Raw genomic sequence first — 20,445 nt, forward strand, 5'->3', positions numbered from 1 at the left:
GTCTGCTGACTTGGTGATAGGTACGTAAATTCAAACAACTTGTTTAAAACAACCGTCTAGGTAAGTACTAAACGGTGCTGCTCTGAAGTTACCCATCAACCATACCATGTCTACATTGCCCTCCAGGCTCATCCAGCCGTGGCCCCTTCAGTAGTGACATGAGTGACAGAGCCTGCCTTTGTCAGCATGCTGCAAGGTGAGCTCGATAAAGCCACAGGCACGCCGACCACTGGCTGGAGTCTGAGATAACAGCAGGGAGCATGCAGGACCTAGAGCCAAGTTCGCTGGGCACGACACTGCCTTTGGCTTTGCTGTAAAAGTGCTGTCATGGAGACTGCTTTCAGATCAACTGGGAAAATGTCAAATGAAAACACTCCTGGCCCCAGAAAACAGATTTAAGTCTGGTGTTTGAAGGTTTTTCGTTATTGTTGGGTTTTCAAGGATTTCTTCTCATGAGTGCGTCTGTGGCACATGGGTACACTGCCCACGGAGGCCAGAAGAGGGCATTAGATTCCCCAGACCTGGAGTTACAGGTAGATGTGAACAGCACAGGTGTGGGCCCAAGAAAAGCAGGGAACATTGTCACTGAGTCAGCTCCCAGCCCTCTCCAGCAACCCCACAGCTTGCTTAGCAAAGAGGGTGTGTCTCTTAGCTCTAGCATGGGCAGCAGACTCCAATTTGTGTACTCTGTTAGGGGCTGTAGGCCCATTTTCCTGGAAGTACCTTAATACATTTAGTATCAAGGTTTACCTCTTGATCTGGAGAGTATAGGTAAGATTATGCCAGCTTAAAAGATTTTTTTTCAATAACAGGTAATTACTTTGAATTATTTACCTTATTAAGGACTATATATGTATATATATATATATATATATATATATATATATATATATATAATGCATACATATGTAACATGTTATATACAGCATATGCATGATACACACACACCTTATATCACTTTTTAAGTCAAGTTTAAAAGTCTGACTTTAGACATCTATTATAAAACGATATAATGGAACGCCATGCCATATAATGAAGTCATCAGATGTGGTCTTTTTGTCTACCACTTAACCAGATTTATACCAGTCCGGATCCTGAATCCAGATGGCACAAATGCCATTCTGTAACAGTTTGCAGAAATGAGTATATGATGGATACCTCTCCCGTAACATCCAAGGGCAAAGGGCACAGACTCCTCATGTTGAGTAGTACATGGTCTATTTACACAGATCAGGAAGTGAGGAATCCTTGTTGTGAGCCAATGGCCCGCTAACAACACAACTGGACATCTTTACTTCAGCTCTGATATGTGCATTATTTCTAGGCTCTCCCCTTCATTAAAATGAAGTATTTATAAATATCTGTGTCATCGCATTGGCATCAGTAACAATCAAACACTTAAATTAGTACCACAGATGGGGTGTAGCTCAGTGGTAGACAATGTGTGTAGCATGCATAAGGCCCTACGTTTCATCCACAGAATAAAAATAAATAAATAAGGGAAATTAATAATAAAAGATGTTACCTTAGGGCTGTTGAGATAGCTCCTGTCTAGTGTATGGAAAACCCTGGGTTCAAAGCCAAGTCATAAAAACACTACCTAGAATTCTTACCTATTAAATGTGCACACAGTGACCTGGGAAAGCCCTTGTCAAAGCAACACATGCTAGGCCTGGCAGTGTTATCCCACAGCTGTTATCCCAACACCTGGCGGGTAGAGCAAGAGGATCAGGAGTTCACACCCAGCCTCCACTACATTGTGGGTGGAGACTAGCCTGGGCTACAGTGGCAAACATGTCTCTAAATAAATAAAAATAAAAACACATGTTACTCATTTTTCAGGTCTTCTATTAACACCTGCTGGTATCATTTAAAGACCTATGACTGCGGTGCACATCTTCGAATTTGTGGCTTTTCCTACTTGTCATTTTATTAATTTTAGTATCCGTATTCAGAAATACCGTGGCTGTGGCTCACTGAAATAGACACATCCATCCACAGCTTGCTCTTTTTTTTTTTTTTTTTTTTTTTTGTTTATAGCTGCTACAGTCCTATTTAAATTCAGTGTATCCAATCACAAAAGGTGTTAGAAAGTTTTATTTCAGGCTTGTGAGGGAAAGTGTAGCAGGATGTGATTGAAATCTTAAGCTGGGTTTATTTCTGCTCCCCTGCAGCTAACAGTCTACAAAAAGGTTTGCCCAGCAAGCCCTTGGAGACAGGAGTTGGAGCATACACCTGCGGTTCGCCCTACTTGGGAGGCCGAGGCGGAGGGATCAAGACTTCAAGGCTGCTCTGAACGACACAGCAAGACCCTGTTTCCAAATGCCAAAAGCAGGGCTGGAGAGAGGGCTCGGGGATTGAGCCTATGCAGTTCTTCCAGAAGATCTGATTTGGAGCCCAGCCCCTTCCTGTTACTCTACCTGCAGGGTGCCCGGCGCCTACTCTACAGGTACCTGTCCACACAGGCAGACAGCCACCTAGAGATAAAATTAATCCTTTGTTTTAATCCAAAAGTAAGCCTGATGTGAGAGCACATGCCTTTAATCCCAGCACTCAGGAAACAGAAGTAGACAGATCTCAGTGAGTTTGAGGCCAGCCTGGTCTACACAGGGTTCCAGCCAGCCAGGACTTCATAGTGAGACTCCCGTCTTTAAAGGTTTAAACAAGTGTGGGGAATCAATGGTTGGAAAAGCACCGTCGCATCTCAGCCATGTGAACACCCTTGCTGACGTACTTCCTCACGGTGATGCCGCTCAAGACCTGGCACTGTCGCACTGTACAGTTAACAACACCAGCATCTTCGCCGACATGGGCAACCCTGTGTTCTTGCAAAGGCTAAACAGGAAATTCCAGTGTTTCATCTGAGAATCTTTATGTGTATTTACATGTGTGTGCTCACACACGCATGCACGCATGCACACAGGTGCCCACAGTGGTCAACAAAAGGCACACACACAGGTACCCGCCAGATCTCCTGGGGCTGGAGTAACAGACAGGGGTGAGTCACCTAATATAGATGCTGGGAGTTAAGCGCAGGTCCTCTGGAAGACAGTGCATGCTCTTAACCACTGGCTTAAGTGTTTAGTGCATACTCAAGTCCCATCTGGGAATTTAATTATTTGTATGTTTGCTTATGTTTGTGGCAAGAGCCAGGAAAGAACTGAGGGTCCTGATGGGACAGTAGCTAGGAGTCGCATCTGAATCATGGGGTGGGTTATATCCAATCCACAGAAAGCTACACTGAGAGTGAGCGTGTTCCCTCGACCTGGACAAGAAGACAGTCTTAGCACATACACGGGGATGTGGTTGTTGAGTGTGTAAAGACCACATTCTATGAGTTCGAGGCCAGCCTGGTGTACATAGAGAGTTCTAGACCAGCCCAGGCTCCATAATGAGACCCCATCTTTAAAAAGAAAAAGTGTGGACAATCAATCGTTGGAAAAGCATCTTCAGATCCTCTAGGGAACCGGACACCCTGTGCTGGCCTCCACATGCGCGCACACATACGCACAGTCACACATACACACATACACACCTTCTCTCCCAGCCTGTGTGTGGCTCTCAGGGATGTCCGTGTAACCCAGGAAGAGGCTGTTTCTTTGGCAGGGTACTAGTGCTCAGCAGCCGGAAGCCTGAGGTTCAGATACCAACCTGATGATGCAGAACAGTGGCCGGCAGGCTGGGAAGACTATCCCACTTTTTACCAAATGGCCTCGTGATCACGTGGGAAATGGCAAAGGGAGGAAAAGAGAACCAAATCAGGGGCTGGAGAGGCGGCTTGGCTTGGCTGCCCTTCCTGAGGACATGGGTTCAATTCCCAGCACCCACGTGCTTTCTCATAAGCATCTGTAATTCCAGTTTCAGAGTATCCAACCCACCTCCTACCTCTGTGAACCTCATGCACGTAACACACACACACACACACACACACACATTAAAAATAAAGTCCTATTTTTGAAATAATTAGCCCTGGGTTTAGCCATCATCTATTGATGTCACACTTAAAAGATTGCATGTGGGGGATGGGGAGGCTTAAGAGAGAGCTGAGCAGTTAACTTGCTGCTCTGGTCTCAGCACCCACACTGGGCAGCTCACAACCCTCTGTAAGTCTAGTTCCAGGGGGACCCAAGGCCCCCTGCTGGCCTCCGCGGTCACCGGCATGTACTTGCCTCACACAGACAGACAAACAGACAGACACAGGAATAAATCTTCAAAAGAGAAAAGATAACATGGACAGAAAAGTCTCAGCTCTTGTTCACTCTTTGAGGCGGGGATCATGCCCACACTTGAATTTAACTTTGGATCTTTATCTGAAATTAGGAAAGTTCACAGCCTTCATCAGAAAGGCCTTCATTGCAGTGTGGAGGGGTTCATGAGTGGTCAAAACGCTGAAACTAAAGGATAGTGGAATACCAAGCGCTGAAGGGGACAGCCACATCATCTCCAAGAGGCTCAGAGAATGTCACAGAAGGGGCAGGAAAAGAAGGAAGCCACAGAGGATGGGGTGGTGTGCGTGCAGCACAGGGATGTCTTCAGGACTTAACATCTCTGTTGCATTCCTAAGCTGCCTGAAGCTGCAGTTATCATGAGCAAGATTGGGCCTGTCAGCATTTCATCAAAGATGAGGGAAGGGCCCTCCTGAAGGCCCTGCTGCAAGGTAATGCCTGTTGGGAGAAGCAGGGGGCGGGGCAGGGGGAGTGATACCGTTTTCTTTAAGAGTGTAGCCACTGGTCAGTTGCCTGTGTTCCCACACTCATGTAAGTAACTGATCAAACTCAGCAGGTCACAGACAGAGAGGAGACCTGAAAGTAGTGGGAGTGGATGTGAGAGGGAATAGAGTGAAAGCCTCCAAGGGTCAGGTCTGATCAGACTGTCAAAGAGGGGAAGAAATATTAAAGAGGCAGGACCTGATACTTTCCAGCTATGACATGCCTTACCGAATGGATGAGAGTGTCCCCCACAGGCTCATATGTGTCAACACTCAGTCCCCAGCAGATGGCAGAGTGCGGGATGGTTTAGGAGCTGTGGTCCTGGGGGATGTGTGTCATGGACTTTGAGAAGTTTAATGCTTATATGATTTCTAGCTTGGCTTCTCTATTTCATGCTGACACCAGCAGATGTGAGCTCTCAGCTTGCTGCTCCCGCTGCCAAGCCTGGGGCTTGCCGCTGTGCCTCCCCACCAAGGCGGGTTCTCATCCCCCTGGAACTGTAATGCCCAAATAACCCTTCCTTCCATAAGCTGCTTGGTCGTGGCGTTTTGTCACAGCAGCAGGAAAGTAGCCGATGCACCAAATGGAGAGCGAGTGGATGGAAGACAGGCACAGCGGGAAAACATAATGCAGTCAGAACCCTACAGCTGCAACATCCATCTTCTGTGAACAGACGTGCAGAACCAAGATGTAACTGCACCCACACCTTGTATGAAATTTCTGACGGGTTGCAACAATGGATCTTGCCCACCCCGTGACTTGCATTAAATAGCACTGTTCAGACACTTTTCTAAAGCATTTAGAAAGCATCTACTAACTGAGTTTCTATGCCCCTGAGACAGCTCTTCAAAAAAAAAAAAGTAAAGAAAAGAAAAAAAAAAACCTGTGTCATAAAATTCTCTTTCCACCCAAAAGGAAAAAATTCAGAACTGTGGATGTGGCTGAGTGATAGTAGAATATTTGCCTAGAATCCCCCAGGGAGGGGCTGGGGGCGTGACTCGGTGGAAGGTAATGCTTTTAGAACTGGTACTGAGGAAGGCAGTCTATTCCATGAAAATAAAAACAATGAGACAATCTCCATTTCGTACCAGATCAGATAATTAGTCAATTTTTAGATTGACTTTGGAGCATTTTCTGGTGTTAATAACTATAGGTTATTTTGGTTCTGCTCTTCCTTCCAAGCCGTCCCCACACACTAGCTTTGTTAATCTGCTGCTTGAGACGCTAAGTGTTGAAGGAAGGACACTACTAGTGCTTGTCAGACAAGACACATTTTACCCTGACCTTCAGTACAAACTGCTTTCCACTTGAATCCAGGCAGACAGCCTGACAGTCATCCTCTACCTTCACATGGAGTGCAGTGTCCACGGCAGCCAGACGAGAGCACTGAGTCCCCTGAAGCTGGCCGAACAGGTGGTCGTGAACACCCTGACATGAGTCCTGGGAACGGAACTCTGATCCTCTGCAAAAGCCGTGGGCACTCCTCACAGACGAGCCATCTCTGGAGCCCCATTCACGAAGCCTTTGTGGTAGAGATTTTCAAACCTTTTTTTTTTTTTTTCTGAAATGTATTATACAAATTGCTATCTGTACAGTGGTGCCTGTTAGCATCTGATTTTGAAATGTCTCCCAAGGAGCATGTGAACACTTGATTTCCAGATCATGCTGCTATTTTTGAGAGGTTCTAGAGACACTAAGAGGTCCTGGAACTGTTGGGAGATGGGACATAGAAAAGCTCAGCCACAGCGGAGGTGGTGGCGCACGCCTGTAATCCCAGCACTTGGGAGGCAGAGGCAGGCGGATTTCTGAGTTCGAGGCCAGCCTGGTCTACAGAGTGAGTTCCAGGACAGCCAGGGCTACACAGAGAAACCCTGTCTTGAAAAAACCAAATCCAAAAAAAACCAAAAAAAAAAAAAAAAAAGAAAAGAAAAGAAAAGCTCAGCCGCTGCGACTTGGACTTCGAAGGTTCTCTGCTGTCTCAAGTCCACTGTGGCCCTCTGTGTCCTGTTCACTCTGAGGTAAAGAAAATTAGCCTCTAGTCACTGTTCCTGCCATGATTCACTGCCCAACCCAAGTATTCATGAGCTAAATAAATCATTCCTGCCCTATTGCTTTCTAAGATATTATGATAACAGTTACGCAAAAGGAAAAGCAAACACAGTACCTGACAGTTTTTACTAGTGTGTAACAGAAACACAGTAGCTATTGATCCCTCAGGGTAGGATTGTGTGTGCGTAGGTGTGCGCGTGTGTTTATGTGTTTGAGGATCTGCCTTATGTACTTCTGTGCACCATGTGTGTGTGCACTGTCTATGGAGGCCAGAAGAAAATATCAGAACCCTGCGAACTGGAGTTACAGATGGCTGTAAGTCAGGATGTGCGAGCTGGGAACCCAGTCTGCATCTTCTGAAAGGGGAAGGAGGACTCGGTAAGCACGGAGCCATCTCTCCAGCCTCCAAAGTCGGTACGAATTTTAGTTGAGCAGGTAAGTACCTAGCCAGACTCGATCCCAGCCTCTCTTGAAGCTTTATGAGAAGTGTGGGAAAGCTGTGGTGGTGAGCTATGGCTGGTGGCACATGGGGGCATACCAGCACCAAAGGGCTTTTTCATTTTCCTATCTTTCAAAACTAGGCAAAGAGCTTCAACAGACATTTCTCCACAGGGACGCACAAGTAGCCAGAGCACGTTTTATCAGTCAGATGAGCGTGGTAACCAAAGGAGGGCTGGGAGGTGACTCGTAGCTAAGGCCTTACACTGCAAGTAGCAAACATAAAGTCTGTTGTTAGGATCTTCATAGCCCACACAAATACCAGGTGGGCACGGTGGCCTGCCTGGGATCACAAGGCTCAGAAGTCTGAGACTGCAGCCACAGAGCAAGCTAGCTAGACATGTGAGCTCTGGATTTGACTGAAGAGACCCTGCCTCCGCCCTGCAGATGGCTCAGTGGGGTTAGCTCACTTGCTACCAAGCCAGGACCCACTTGGTGGAAGGTGAGAACTGACCCCACAAGTTATCCTCCGACTTACACACACACACACACACACACACACACACACACACCCTAAGAGTAGTGGAGGAGAAGGAGGAGGCGAAGAGGAGGATGGGGAAGCCACCCTCAGACTGGCTTATCTCCACCCAGGGTTCTCAGGATGGATCTAGGAGAACACGTGCAGAGCCTTAGAGAAAACCTAGCCCAGCACTAAATTGGGATGATAAAATATCTGGATCCGAGGGTTCTAAAAGCACATCCATTTCAGCACAAAGTTCTACTTAAGAGAACCCAAAAAGGATCTGAAGCCAGCCAGCCAGGATTGCCGAGGCATCTGTCACCAGGGGCACTTTGCTTCTGGGTGTCAGATACCACCACAGAACTCTCTGCTGCCCAGGGAGTGGCACTACAGTAGTCCAGAGAGAGAGGCAGGAAGGAGCAGCCAAGGCTACTGATTGTTTGAGGAGAAGTGGGAACAAGTGGGACTCACGCCACTTGAAAAGCGATGGCGATCAAGCACCATCATCTGCTGTCATTGGAGAGCTGGACTATTCTCGTCCCTCGTTCAGAAACACACAACACTGACTCCAGCCCTGAAAATGAAAAAAAGTGTAGGAGGTAACCATGGAGATTAAAAAAAAAAAAAGCACAGAGAAGTCAAGGTATGAAGAATAGCAGGTGCAAAGGAAGGAAAAAAATACCGAGGCTTCAAAGCTCTGTGAACTTAACTACGACCGGTTGCACTCAGCTAAAGGCATGCCTGCCTATGCCAATCCACTCGTGTCATTTACTGGTTTAAAGCATTTCAAATATAGTTAATACAGAGTTTACAGAGGAAGAGAAAAATATTAACAATATTTCAAAATGCTTTGCAGACCCTCACAGAAAGGGGGGAAATATCAGCAGATGCTTAAAGGCTGGAAAGAAGACATTGTTAGTTTCCATGCAACAGTGCAATGATCTGTGAGCATTAACAACACTCACAGACATGTACAGCTTTCTTTAGAAACATGTAGCAGGGCGGTGGTGGCGCACGCCTTTAATCCCAGCACTTGGGAGGCAGAGGCAGGCAGATTTCTGAGTTCAAGGCCAGCCTGGTCTACAGTGAGTTCCAGGACAGCCAAGGCTACACAGAGAAACCCTGTCTCAAAAAAGAAAGAAAGAAAGAAAGAAAGAGAGAGAGAGAGAGAGAGAGAGAGAGAGAGAAAGAAAGAAAGAGAAAGAAAGAAAGAAAGAAAGAAAGAAAGAAAGAAAGAAAGAAAGAAAGAAAGAAAGAAAGAAAGAAAGAAAGAAAGAAATTGAAAAGAAATATGTAATGCTGTGGGCATGGCTCAGTGATAAGAGTCCCTGCCTAGAATCCCTCAGTGAGAGGCTGGGAATGTGGCTCAGTGGTAGAGCCCCTGCCTAGAATCCCCCAGTGAGGGGCTGGGGGCGTGGCTCAGTGGTAGAGCCCCTGCCTAGAATCCCCCAGTAAGGGGCTGGGGGCGTGGCTCAATGGTAGAGCCCCTGCCTAGAATCCCTCAGTGAGGGGTGGGGGCGTGGCTCAGTGGTAGAGCCCCTGCCTAGAATCCCCCAGTGAGGGGCTGGGGGCGTGGTTCAGTGGTTGAGTGCTTGTCAGCTGTGCATCTCAGGGCAAGAGTTCATTCTCAGCACTACAAAAATCACAGAAGACTTAAGTGAGCTGAACCAGACTGAGAAGAACGCCAAAACCTCTGTGTACGTCTGTGGTTCCTGACTTAGACACACACACACACACACACACACACACACACACACACGCACACGCACACGCACACGCACACGCACACGCACACACACACACACACACGGAAGGCCTGAAAGAACCCTAGGAGAAAATGTTAGGAATCCAATGCGTCCTGACTTTAATCATACTTATATATGAACATAGGTATATATTTATAGAAAGGGGGGAAAGAGAAATAATAATCCTATGACAAAAACCTGGGGATCACTGCTGTAATAAAGACATTGAGAACCAGTATGGTGGCACACCTGTAATCCCAGCACAGGGAGGGGGAGCTCTAGAAGGACAGTGAGCCCAACTAGGTCCTCTTCAAGACCAAATGCTCTAAGCTATAAAAGTCGTTTTCTATTCTCTTGTAGTAATGGTCATTCCCATGGCTTTCCACCTCGGTCTGCTAACCTAGGCCTAGCCCTGGAAGCTTCTATCCCCTGTACAATCTAATCTAGGCCTAGAATGTTCTCAGCCTCTGAGACTTGCTGCTGAATAAGCTCACTCTCTCTACCTTTTTCTGAACTCTACCTGGCTGGTTCAACTCAGCTGATCTGGCTCAAACTCCTCTCCCAGCTGACTGACTCAATCTGGCTCCTCTCAGCTTCTGACTGAATTGCTCTGCTCGGCCTCTAACTCTAGCAGTCTGTCCCAATCTTCTGGCTCCTTCTCATTCTGTCTTCACCTGTGTCTAGCTTGTTCTCTCTTCAATCTGTCTCCATAAAACTCTCCCAGTAGAACTGCCTTCTTTTCCCTCTCTGTGCTGCTCCACTGCCCCTCTCAACTCTACTGCACTGCTCTCTAGAAACTACTGTATTCCTACACTGTAACCTCTTCTTCCGTGCTGTCTGTCTCTCCCTTAAGTAGCTTCCCTTTCCTCTCTCTTCTCGTGAGAGTTGGGTAGATCCTATTCTGTAAAATCTTTCTCTGATTCTTCACTTTGTCTGCCACTCAATTTGACATCACTTTCAAACATGAGTGCATCCTTCTACAAACTAACTTTACTTTCATTGTGTAGGAATAATGGTGTGTACTAAGGGCATGTCTGTATTCAGCCAGAAGGATTAAAGGTGTATGTTAAGGGCTGAGCCACATCCTAACTAGAAACAGGTTCAGATATCCTGAAACACTTAACTTCTGAACTGTCTCTACAGCCCTGGGCCAAGCTGTATCTGCTTCTGTCAGGGATGCTGTGTTGTGAAGGCCTCCTTTCTCCCACACACATCTATGTGTTTTATACAATTATAATAGCAATGATCATGAACTGTTTCAAATTTCTCAAGACAATAGACAGAGTGGCTGAACTATTTGTCATGCATAAAAGTAGTATAATGTCAATTGCTGTCTCAGATCTGAGAAAAGCATTCTAAAAGAGAGACAGTCTTTTTAGGCCTGTTGACCTGTGCACTGGTTCTGTTTGCTGGTATTTCAGTTGCTGGTGCAGGGAATCACACCCATGGCCTTAGGTGTGTAAGCAGGCACTCTGCCATTCAGTTGTGTCTCTAACCCTTGTTATTTGTTTGCTTTATTTTTGTTTTCACCTAAAATTACTTATTCTTTTCAAATTATATAAGTAAGGGAGGGGCATGTGAATGCCGGGGCCCAAAGGAGGTTCCCAGTGCCCTCTGGGAGGGCAGTACGTAGTTGTGAGCAGCGACTGTGGGTCCCAGGAACCAGAGTACTATGTGCTCCTAAGCACTGAGCTCTCTCTCCAGCCCTCTATCCATCCTTCTGTCTTAGCCTCCAAGGTGCTGGGATTATAGCCATGCATCCTTGGTTCTTTGAAAAAACTTTAAACAGGGGCTAGAGAATGGCTCCCTGGTTAAGAACACCTGATCTTCCTATAGAGGACTCAGTTTGGTTTGAGCACCCACATGACAGCTCACAGTTAACTCGAGTTCCAGAGGAATCTATCGCCCTCTTCTGGCATATCTGGGCACTGCATGAGCTCTGGATGGAATACAAATACAAAAAAAAAAAATAAGCTCTTTAAAAAAAAAAACATAATTTAAAATTTAAAAATAAAGCCGGGCGGTGGTGGCGCATGCCTGTAATCCCAGCACTTGGGAGGCAGAGGCAGGCGGATTTCTGAGTTCGAGGCTAGCCTGGTCTACAGAGTGAGTTCCAGGACAGCCAGGGCTACACAGAGAAACCCTGTCTCAAAAAACCAAAAAAAAAAAAAAAAAAAAAAAAAAAAAAAAAAAAAAAAAAAATTAAAAATAATTTAAAGGATCTGGAGAGATGGCTAAGTGGTTAGGAGTACGGGATGCTCTTCCAGAGGACCAAGGTTCAATTCCCAGCACCTACCTATCAGCTCACACTAGTCTGTAACTCCAGTTTCAGGGGATGTGACACCCTCACACTGACATACATGCAGGCAAACCATCAATGCACATAAAATAAAAATAAATTATATATTTTTAAAAAGTAATGATTTGTAAAAAATTAATTTAAACATAATAGTTCACAAACTGGTTGTAAGCCCATAAGAATTTATTATGTAATTTAAGTAATTTTAAACATTCAAGTAAGGGCCATGAAATAAATAATTAGAAAAAATATTATCTAAGTCTTTCTTATTCCATATTTAAAAGATTCGGAAGCTGGGTGGTGGTGGCACATGCCTTTAAGGCCAGCACTGGGAAGCAGAAGCAGGCAGATCTTTGAGTTTGAGGCCAGCCTGGTCTAAAGAGCAAGTTCCAGGCTAGCCTGGGCTACATGGAAAAATCCTGTCTTTAAAAAACTATATAAAAAAATCTGTAGTTCAAAACTACTAGAATTAAATATTCAAGAAATCTGATCTGGAAATGAGAGAACTTGTAAACATTGTGAGCTCTAGGAATGACAGGTTTGATCATATAAACCTGGGAAATCCCCACAGAGCAGAAGACAGCCAATAGATAACACAGTGACAAGAAGCTGCCTGCGATGTTCATGACAGATAGTAAGTATACACTCACAGCGAACAGAGGATAACTTTACAAGAGATTAAGTACCTGAGCAGGACACAGCATATAAAAAGAGCAACCAGAGTAAAAACAAAAACAAAAACAAAAACAAGAACAAAAGCCAAAAACAATATCATCACCTTCACGTAATAAACACGTACAGGGGTGCAGTGGGACACATCTATAATCCCGGTGTTGGAAGCATGAGGGGAAATCATCTTGATTTCACAATCATCCTGGGCGACAGGATGAGTTTAACGCTAACTCTATGTTCTCGGCCCTGCTGCAAAAACAAGGAGCCAAGGAGTGAGGCTAAAACAAATGGGGAAGCATTTGCCCTGTGTGTGCAAGTGCCACGTCCTAATCCCAGCAGGCCCACCCCTGGAAAAACCCCTGGGGGAACGATATATTATTTTCCCTCTAAGATAGGCAAAGATTAAATATGTCCACTGTGGGCCAAGGTTCAGAGAAATCCTAGCTGTAATACAAACTGGTAATAAAAATTAAAGTAATGGATTTGTTCATCCTTTTGCGATGTAGTTTGCCAACTTTTATCACAAATGAGAACATGAGTTCTTTCAGTTCTATTCCTAGACACATTTCCTAAAGAATTGTATATGTCTAAGAATGTTCTCACAGATTTGCTTAAAACTGCATAAAACCAGACACTGGGCATAATATTACATGACATCAGTCAAGCCTGGGAAACCACAAGCAGGCTGATCTCTTGGAGGCTAAACTGGTCTACATAGGCAGTTCCAGGCCAGCCCGGGCTACAGAGTGAGACCCTGTGTCAAAAATAAACAACAAAAAGACAGGGGCTTGGTGGTTAAGGGCACCTGCTGCTTCTGCAGAGGACCTGGGTTTGATGACTAGGACCCATGTGGTGGCTCACAGCCATCTGTAACTCCAGTTCCAGAGGACCCAGTGCCCTGTCCTGGTCTTCTGGGCATCAGAAGGTGCACAGACATACACGCAGGCAAACATTCAAATAATATAAATATGATAATATTATATATTATATATAATATTATGACATATGTAGTATATATTATAAATACTATGTAGTATATTATATAATATACAAATTATATGTAATGTTATTACATATAACTATATTAAATCTTACATATTATATAATAATTACTTATATGTAATATATAAACATATAATATATAAAATTATATAAAATATATTTATATATCATTATATATAATATATATACATCCTAAACATCCAGTTATATGGGAATATATACATCATGTGAAGTCCATATTATATTGATTACCTATCACTGTATAATAAAAGTCTCCCTCCCAAACCTGCCCCCTCACAACAACAACAAGCATCTACTGTCTCAGAGTTTCGATGTACAAGAGTGATAAGCAGAGGCGGCTCTGCCCAGGGTGGATCCTGCTATCAGCTGAAGCTGTCCAGGAGCTCTCTGATCTGCTAACAGGATAGCACACTGGCTATCTGGGGTGAGAGGATTAACTGAGGCGCTGGACCTGCCCTGAATGCGCACGCTTCCAGCCCCAGCTCAAATCGGATGAAAGTGCAAAGCAAGGAAGGCCGCCCCTGCTGTCTCCACCATGATTAGCCCGCCTCTGCATTGCCCTTCCTCTACCACAGTTGCCTGGGAAGCAGGTCTCAGAGGTTATGACTCGAGGCTACTCCAACAGCCTGTAGAGAGAGCCCTGTGAACAGCAACTCGCCTAGAGCCAGCTGCCAGCATGCTGAGCAGACAGTTCCAGGTCAGCTTTCCTGAACTGAGCCAGCTCTGCCTAAGTTAACAAACAAACAAGCAAACAAACAAACCCAACCCTCCTTTAAGTCGTTAAAACACCTCAAGTCTGTTTTTCTTTTTTTCTTTTGGTGTGTCCCACGGTCCTGACTGCTCAAGTCAGAAAGCTAGGAGCCAGCATAGCTTCCTCCCTCTTACATAATCTGTACAGACACCCACACTACTCCAGCTGCACGGAGCACCTAAATATCCCAGATTTGATGAGTTTTCTTCATCTCCATGGCTATCACCCAAGTTAATAGTTTCTAAAAGACTTCTATTTAAAAACTGTTAAAGATTTATGTATGCGAGTCTTTTTGCCTGTATGTCCGCTCTGTATGGATGCATTGCCCGCTGAGGCCAGAAGAGGGCATCAAATCCCCTGGGGACAGGCGTTACTGAGAACACGGGTACTGGGAATCCTGCGGAGGTCCTCTGGAGGGGAAGCCAAACAAAGTCACCGCTGAGACATCTCGCCAACCACCCCCTTATTTATATTTTTTATGAGTGCTTTGCCTGCAAGAATGTGCACCTCATGCATGCTTGATGCCCCTGGGGATCAGAAAACGGCATTAGATCCCCTGAAATGGGAGTTACGAATGGTTGTGAGCCGGCATGTGGGTGCTAGGAATTGAACCTGGGTCCTATGACTTTAAATATGATTCTCATTGCATAGAGCATCTGGAACTGAAGCTACTGACTCACATGGGTGCCTGAAACTAACTGTGGTCTTCTTCAACAGCACAATTCTAGCCGGGCAGTGGTGGCGCACGCCTGTAATCCCAGCACTCTGGGAGGCAGAGGCAGGCAGATTTCTGAGTTCGAGGCCAGCATGGTCTACAGAGTGAGTTCCAGGACAGTCAGGGCTACACAGAGAAACCCTGTCTCGAAATAACCAAATTCAAAAAACAAACAAAAAAGAGCACAATTCTACAAGAGTAGTCAACCTCTGAGCCATCTCTCCAGCCGCCCTTCTTGCATTCTTCATTTGTCAGAGTAATTCCTGACAGACACCTGTCAAGATTACAACTGACAAGACCACAGAAGAGCAGGAAGGCCTGGCATCTTTATAGTTTTTTTTATTGTATGTGTATTGTATTTGTATTGTATGTGTGTTTTATTATATGTGTATGAATGTATCCTTTCAGGTGTTGTACCTGCATGTATACATGAGCATCATATGCATGTCTGATGCACACAGAGGCTAGGAAGGAGCATCAGATGCCCTGAAACTGGAGTAACAGATATTTGTGAGCTACCACATGGATTCTGGAACCAAACCTATCTTTTGGAAGAGCAGACCTTAACTGTTGAGCTTTCTCTGAAGCCCTAAGGTAGGATATCTTTAGTGTAAATAAAGGTTAAGTGAGCATCTTCCTTGAAAATCCCATCTGGGGAAAAAGGAATGAGGCCCTGCCTTAGTCAAAGTTTCTATTCCTGCACAAACATCTTGACCAAGAAGCAAGTTGGGGAGGAAAGGGTTTATTGAGCTTACACTTCCACACAGCTGTTCATCACCAAAGGAAGTCAGGACTGGAACTCAAGCAGGTCAGGAAGCAGGAGCTGATGCAGAGGCCATGGAGGGATGTTTCTTACTGGCTTGCTTCCCCTGGCTTGCTCAGCCTGCTCTCTTATAGAACCCAAGAATACCAGCCCAGGGATGGCACCACCCACAATGACCCTTCCCCCTTGATCACTAATTGAGAAAATACCCCACAGCTGGATCTCATGGAGACACTTCCCCAACTGAAGCTCCTTGCTCTGTGATAACTCCAGCTTGTGTCAAGTTGGCACACAAAACTAGCCAGTAGAGGCCCAAAGGTCAAATACATTCGGGCCTTAAATCAGGCTCTTTTTAACATAAGATCCATGAGAGGAATATCATTTCTATTGGCAAACGTTATGGCAAGTATTCTGGGCTGGAATCCTTGCCTGCAGCTGGCGAGGTTTCATCTAGATCTGCAATGGAACAGGGGAATTCTTTTTTCTTTCTCCATAATTTCCCTTGTCTTTCTATCCTGCTTCACTACAACTCATGGTCTTGTTGCATGCTTCTGACAAGCCAGTACTCTATGTCTCTGCATATGTCCCAGGGCAAGAGTTGGACTTGTCATCCTCCTGCAGCAGCCCTTAATTTTAGACACCTCTCTTTAGTCACTGCACTCAGGAGGCAGAAGCAGAGTTAAAACCAAATTGGTCCACACGCAGTTTCGGGCCAATCAGAGCTACAAGCCTCTGCAGCAGCCTCTCCGGCAGGACTACGGGAGCACGAGCCAAGACTTTATCTCTCAGACTTTACTCTTAAGGCAGTTCTTGCCTCGTGTTATAGACATCAAGCAGCTGCTGAATACCGTTCCCCTAAGGGACATGCACCGCACAACAGTTACATATTCCACAAGTCTCTTTAAGAAGGTGTGTGTGTGGGGGGGGGGGATATCTAATAGAATATTCTGAGCAGTGTGTTCTTAGTATTAACAGTTGAAAACCAAAAGAGAAAAAGATCTATCAGGGACAGGTAGCTAAGAAAGGCAGGGTGAATGCAACAATTTTTGCTGGAATTAAATGACAGGCTGCCTTTTCATAGGAACTGATCTCAAAGGGCCATCCACTATCAAAACTCAGTCTGGTGCACACCTTTCTTTAGTCACAGCCCTAGGAGGCAGAAGCAAAGTTCAGGTCAAATTGGTCCACACGCAGTCTCAGGCCAGCCAGAGCTACAAAGTGAGACCCTGTCTCAAAAAGAGGCTGACAAGCAATTTAAAGATAAGAGTAGCATCCAGGACTCAATACTGAAGGTGCACGTTAAAGAAGAGAACTAACAACAAAGCCCAGAGCAGTACTACAGGGGTGGGGGTGTGGGGGTGGGGGTGGGTGTGGGGTGGGGATTGAGAGGCGTGTCTTTGGAAACCCAAAAGTGTCCGCGGATTTTGTCACTAAGCAACGTCGAAAGCGCATATAGCTGGGCACTGGCGGCAGGAGGTAGAGCTGGGAAGGTTCCCCGAGACTGGGTAACCTTTCCTCGGGGCACCAGCGACTCCCAACACACGAACGTGTCAAGCTTAAGATCTGCCCCGTAACCTACCACCCACAAACGGCCCTCCGAGCGGAAGTATACCTCTTCCTTCCGGTGTGCGCCGCACGAGACGGGGCGGGGCAGCGCGGGAGGCGGGGGCGGGGCCTTGCCTTGACTTACAGCTGCCGAGACCAATGAATGCAGCGGCAGCGGCCCGGCCTCCCCGGCGCGCCCCTTCCCCGGGCTGTAGACGCCCCCCAGGCCCATCCTTGCACCGCGCCGCATAGAGCCGGCGACAGCTGGGTCCTCCGGGTCTTCACCTCGCTGTAGCCCAAGAAGTGGGCGCGTCCCCAAGGCCTGGGTGCTCGGCGTGCTTCCTTGTCGATCCTGAGTCGCCCGCGAGGACTGCTGAGGCCGCAGGTCTGTGGCTGCGGGTCGGGCCGCGAGGGAACTGGACGCGCGGTGTCTACGGGACACGTGGGCGGGGCGTGGGAGGGAGCGTCTCTGAGCTGGAGCTTGTGCCTGGAGGTTCCCCGGGCGGGCTGGCATCTGGCCCTCCCTTGGGCCAGCCAGGTGCGCTGGGGAGTGGCTCCAGGTGCCGGGTAGTGGAATTGCCTTAGGGTCCCTTTGCTAAAGTCTGGCAGGGCTTTGCGTCCGGTTGGCCGAAGCAACTTTTTGTTTCCTAGTTGGTGAGGTTGTTGCCATCCAGAAGCGGAACGTAATTAGCAACTGGCGTGTTTGTTAACTTTCTGACTTAGCAGGATCAGGGTAGATGTAAGGTGGGCCCTTTATAGCCCTTACCCGCTGAGGGCTAGCAAGGAGGGTATAACTCCTCAAGAGGGGACAGGATTCCAGCTGTGGCTGCAAGACTTTGAAAAGATTACTTCTCCCCCCACCCCCACCCCCGTCCCTCGTTTCTTGTGCTTTTGAGCACACTGCATTTGAGTCTGTGTTCCGTCTCAGCATTTTTGAATGAATGAATCTTAACAAAAGCATTGTGTAGTGTTGGCTTCCTCTGTTGTAAAGAGCAAGAGCCTTTCCGTTAGGTAAACATAGACTTTGGTGCCTAGAGTGCAGGTTGAATTAGCTGCCGAAACAATCGCGTCTGGCTACTCCTCATCTTTAATAATTAGTAAAACGCTATTCATTAGTCAGAGGAACTAGGCAAGATGTTCCCCGGGGGACTGAAGCCAGCTTACTCACCACCACTACACCCCCGCCTCCCCCTCACAGCTTCCAAACTAGGTAACTGCTCCCGCAGCTACACCCACAGTTGCTCCACGGGGAGAGCAGCCACCCTGATTGGCACAGCCCCGCACTGTCTTTGACACCCAGGCATAAAGCTTAGCAGAGACTTTTTTTTTTTTTTTTTCCCAAAGAACTCGGGGGCTAAAATTCAAGTATCAGAAACAGTGTTTCAGTTCTTCAAAATCTGGCTGTCAGAAGTTTACTAGGAATCCCTCCTACGTGGTCAGTTCTGTGGGAGACTCAGACCCACTACTTTCTGTAGGAACTGTAGAAAATAATGTAAAACTGTGTCACGCAACAAAACCCACAGTTAGTGTTACAGAATCGGGGAGGGAAACCGACACAAGGCTTAGCGCATCCAAGATGGCCTCCTGGAAAAAAGTACTGGGCTCACCTGTATCCATGCCTCCTGGCGGTGACTGCTGGAGAACAGGCACTTCATACATGTGGCTGAGTTAAACATTTCTGTGGTGTCTTTGAAGGCTGATTAAGATTTGTATGGAAGGATCTGCTGAGCAGGGGGCAGCAGGCTAGGTCAGGCCTTGTAAGCACATAAGAGCATAAGGTGCATTGGGTAATGTGGGTGCTGACATGTCCTTGGGGCATTCATTTGGATGTTGTTTGTAGGAGTGATTGGAAGAACAATGCGTATGAGTCTTTGACATCATGATGTACCTCCGGCAAAGAAAAGAGACAAAACCCGTAGAAGTTTCTGAGGATTTTCCATCACCAAAAGAAGATGTGAAGTTGGAAAGGAAATTGCCATCTGGTAGGTGATTGGAACTAAAGCAGTATTTGGATGCCTTTTACTTCTGCGTATCAGCATATGTCATGATCTAATAGGGTAAAAAAAAAAAATTGGTAAGACATATGAAGGACACTTGTTCCAACACCCAGAAATTCTGACTGTACTTTGATTATATTGGCTTTTCAGCTATAATCAGTAAAAGAGCTTTGGTGAGAAGGAATCCTCGGTAAGTTATCTGTTGATTAAATTACTGTGGTAGTGTCATCGGGTCCTTTAAGGGACGCTTCGGCTGCCCTAGCCAACTGTCTTTTTCTACAGTATCTTGTCTGGTGTGCCCTGCACCCTCCTTTCAGCTAAGTCTCATTTCATTAAAGTCTTTGAAAAAGAGATTTAACAAAGTGTATCCAGTCAAACTCCTCAAGTTGCGTCTTTAGCTTTATTTAGGGAGTGGGTAAGAATAGAGGACAGGGGAAAGCCAAGAGAATTTAGTGAATTGTTTATATAATGTTGAGCAGTTGCTAGGTAATTAAACATGGCCAAATTTCTTCTAGCAAGCATGAAAAAACTTCACACCCATCAGCCATTTTCTGTATAGGACATAATTAATCCTTTGTAGCCTGATGAATTCTTAGCAGCTAGAGCTAGTAGGTAGCAGAGAGAACTGTTTGGTAAGATGAAAGGTCTCTCGGTTGGAAAGCCAGGCCACTTGGCCAAGCTTATGAGAGTCTAGGCATGTTAGGTAATTTGCAGTAGTTTCTGATAATGTGCAGCTTAAATGTATGTTAGATTGCATCTTTTTTTTTTTATTACATGCATTTATTTGCTTTGTGTGTATGGTGGCTCAAGGGGCATGTATGTAAAGGCCTGAGAATAACTAGAGGGAGAATGTTCTCGATTCCCAGCTTGTGGGTTAAAGAAATTAACCCACACTGTCAGGCTTGATATCAATATCAGCCTTGGCCGCAAGTACCCCTATCACTGAGCCGCCCCACCAGCCCCTGGTTGTTCCTTGGTTTTGAAGACATATTTACTTATTTATTTTTATGTGTACAAGTGTTCTGCCTGCACATGTACTATATGTATACCTGGTGTCCCCTGAGGTCAGAATTGGGTATTGTGTTCCCTGGAACTGGAGTTACGATTGGTTCTGAGCCACCATGTGGGTGATAGGAAGTGAACCTGGGTCCTCTGCAGGAACAGTAAGTGCTCTCAACTCCTGAGCCATTGTTCCAGCCCTCTTTTTGTTTTATTTTTT

At 46.1% G+C, this 20,445-nt stretch overlaps 1 protein-coding gene across 2 annotated transcripts in view; it reads left to right on the forward strand.

Annotated features, from left to right (window-relative positions):
* The first annotated feature begins 17,364 nt into the window (after positions 1-17,364).
* Dpy19l3 (dpy-19 like C-mannosyltransferase 3) overlaps positions 17,365-20,445 on the forward strand; it is a 69,283-nt gene continuing 66,202 nt past the window's right edge. Inside the window, exons 1-2 of one of the 2 annotated variants that reach the window (XM_052165377.1) lie at positions 17,365-17,614; positions 19,070-19,211. In XM_052165377.1, coding sequence (XP_052021337.1) covers positions 19,109-19,211 — 103 coding nt within the window. In that variant the 5' untranslated portion in view covers positions 17,365-17,614; positions 19,070-19,108. Of the gene's footprint in view, positions 17,615-17,720; positions 17,768-19,069; positions 19,212-20,445 lie in introns of those variants that run through there. The other variant, XM_052165386.1, reaches the window with a different exon arrangement.

This window comes from Apodemus sylvaticus, chromosome 1, assembly GCF_947179515.1.
Source record: "Apodemus sylvaticus chromosome 1, mApoSyl1.1, whole genome shotgun sequence".
Lineage (NCBI taxonomy): Eukaryota > Metazoa > Chordata > Mammalia > Rodentia > Muridae > Apodemus > Apodemus sylvaticus.